We start from the raw sequence: 2,500 nt of genomic DNA, 5'->3' as shown, positions 1-2,500 counted from the left end.
GATTGATAAATCGAAGAGTGGGTAGTTTGTTGTGATTGTGGTGGTTTATTTCAAGACAAGGAACAATGGTGAACAGACGAGTGATGATTTGTCTGGATGGCAAGAAGCAGGCGGACCGCGCTTTGGACTGGTACTTGGAGAATATGAACAAGTAAGGAATGGGGTTGGGAGAGAGGGGAGGAGGGGGGGGGGGGCGTGGAGGGTGGTGTTTGTGGTGTTTGTGGTAGTGATGGTATCGATGATGAATATGATGATGATGAGAAGGAGGAGGAGGTGGATGATGATGATGATGATGATGATTATGGTTGCGGTGGTTGTGGTGGTTGTGGTCATGATTATAATGCTGATGCTGATAGTGATGATGGTCGTTGGCGATGATTATAATTATAATGATGATGATGAGGAGGAGGTGGAGGATGATCACGATAATAGTCGTGGTGGTGGTGGTCATGATTTTAATGATGATGATGATTACGATGATGCTTTGTTATGCCCCAAAGGCAGTGGACACAAAGACTGACAGGGAAGGCACTAATTGGTGGCCAGTCAACAATTTATTTTATCTCCAACTCTTTAAATCATATATCATAGACTTAGTAATATTTAACAAGGCAGTATAGAAATATACATAAACAGGAATATACGTTATGTAATATAACGTCAATGCACAAGTGTAGTTAACTAATGATATGAATATAATGTATTCTTAAAACATATTCAATTGTGACATTATTTATAAGTAATTAAATGTAATAAAGTGTATTATTCATGGAACTTATATATTAGTAATACAATTGCAAAGGGCAATAACTCAATAATAATGATACACCATAACAATGATGATGATGATGATGGTCGCGGTGGTTTTGATGATGATTATAATGATGATGATCGTAGAGAGGAGGAAAAAGAGAAGGACGATGATTACATAACGTATTACTCAGCTCGAAGTCTACTATCACTTTTACTATTTCATGCCATGACAGGAAACGGTAGAGATATTATTTTTCCACCCGTGGCCAATTTGACGCCTGGGTCTGGGTCCAGCCGGCATACAATTTCAATACAACACAAATCACAACCCTATTTCCTTCCTTTCTGAATGGATTGTGTAAGGGCAGGCCCACACCGGAAACTCACTCCGACGATCCGGCACTGCCGTCTTCCGGATAAAGACGTCGGGCACGGACAAAATACTAAGAATAATGAGAAGAGCCGCTAGACCTGCCCATACCAAGCTCGAAAGAAAAACCGACAGGTGCTTGGTTTTAACAGAATTAACTGATTCATATGGCCTAGAGGGATTTGTATGCCAATACTGACGTAATCTTCGCGGGGCCTTGAGGCACATAGGGCATCCACCAGACATCTCCATTTGTTTTTTGTTTTTGCGGTCTGCTGATTTTGCTCGACATTGCGGTTTTTTTGCAACAACAAACAAAAGCAGCAACATTTGCAAAAATATTTGCAACAATTTGCGATTAATTTCCTTAAAACCCCATAGTCTAATTCTAGTTCATGAAAGAGAAAGGTATTTGTTTGCTTTTTAAGGATTTCACGGCGGACCGGGTTTATCTTGATTAATTATCTTTCACGTTCTATGCGTCTTTTTTTTTCTTTGCAAAATCTCGAAAATTTGCAAACATTTGCAAAAAATTGCAGATTTTGCGGCAGCAACGCGGCCGCAAGCGATGCAAAAAGCTGCCATGGCAAAAAAAAAAAAAAAAAAAAAAAAAAAGACGTGGGTGATGTCATCTTCATTCTATCTATAGATTTGATTTTTCTTGCTCAACTTTCTTTTCAGGCCCGGAGACCACGTAGTCCTCGTTCACTGCTCCCAGTTCCAGCTTCACATCGGTCTTCCCGGGTTGGCCGTCAATGTGGAACACGTCAGCAAGCAGGTCCAGGAGGCCAAGGACAAATGTGATGAAATCATGAGTAAGGCCACAGCCATCCTCAGGGGCAAAGGTCAGTTTGGACTGTAGATTTATTTGGTTAATGAATAAATATTATAATGATATTATTACAGATAAATAAATACATTGATAAATAAATACATAAGTACATGAATAAAGAAATAGATAGATAGGATTAGATCGATAAATAGATAGTATCAGATTGATAGATAGAAAGATGGATAGATAGATAGAAAGATGGATAGATAGATAGATAGATAGATAGATAGATAGATAGATAGATAGATAGATAGATAGATAGATAGATATGGTTAGATAGATAGATTGATGGATAGATATAAAGATAAATAAATTAATAAATAGATAAGTGAATAAATAAAAAGACAGACAGACTGAAAGACAGACAGATAGGTAGATTGTATATAGATTAATTGATGGATGGCTAAACAAATAGTGAAAAAGATTGCCCACGCACACCTTTTGAAAAGCTATGGAGATATTTAATATACATTTCAAAACTTAGAATTTTTCCAAATCCTGTAAAATATAATAGCATGAGTGTGAAGCGAGTGCTCTACAAACGG

At 37.8% G+C, this 2,500-nt stretch overlaps 1 protein-coding gene across 2 annotated transcripts in view; it reads left to right on the top strand.

The window, feature by feature from the left end:
• The window catches only part of LOC144959725 (universal stress protein in QAH/OAS sulfhydrylase 3'region-like), a 43,758-nt gene that overhangs the window by 39,718 nt on the left and 1,540 nt on the right, over positions 1–2,500 (top strand). For both annotated transcript variants that reach the window (XM_078892405.1, XM_078892406.1), the window contains exons 2-3: positions 2–151; positions 1,805–1,968. In XM_078892405.1, the coding sequence (XP_078748531.1) occupies positions 66–151; positions 1,805–1,968 (250 nt within the window). In that variant the 5' untranslated portion in view covers positions 2–65. The remainder of the gene's footprint in view (position 1; positions 152–1,804; positions 1,969–2,500) is intronic.

This window comes from Berghia stephanieae, chromosome 14 (assembly GCF_034508935.2).
Source record: "Berghia stephanieae isolate SIO BIC M18660-M18661 chromosome 14, UCSD_Bste_1.3, whole genome shotgun sequence".
In the NCBI taxonomy this organism is placed as follows: Eukaryota; Metazoa; Mollusca; class Gastropoda; order Nudibranchia; family Aeolidiidae; genus Berghia; species Berghia stephanieae.
The sequence above is the reverse complement of the archived record's forward strand: the minus strand, read 5'-3'. Positions and strand labels throughout refer to the sequence as shown.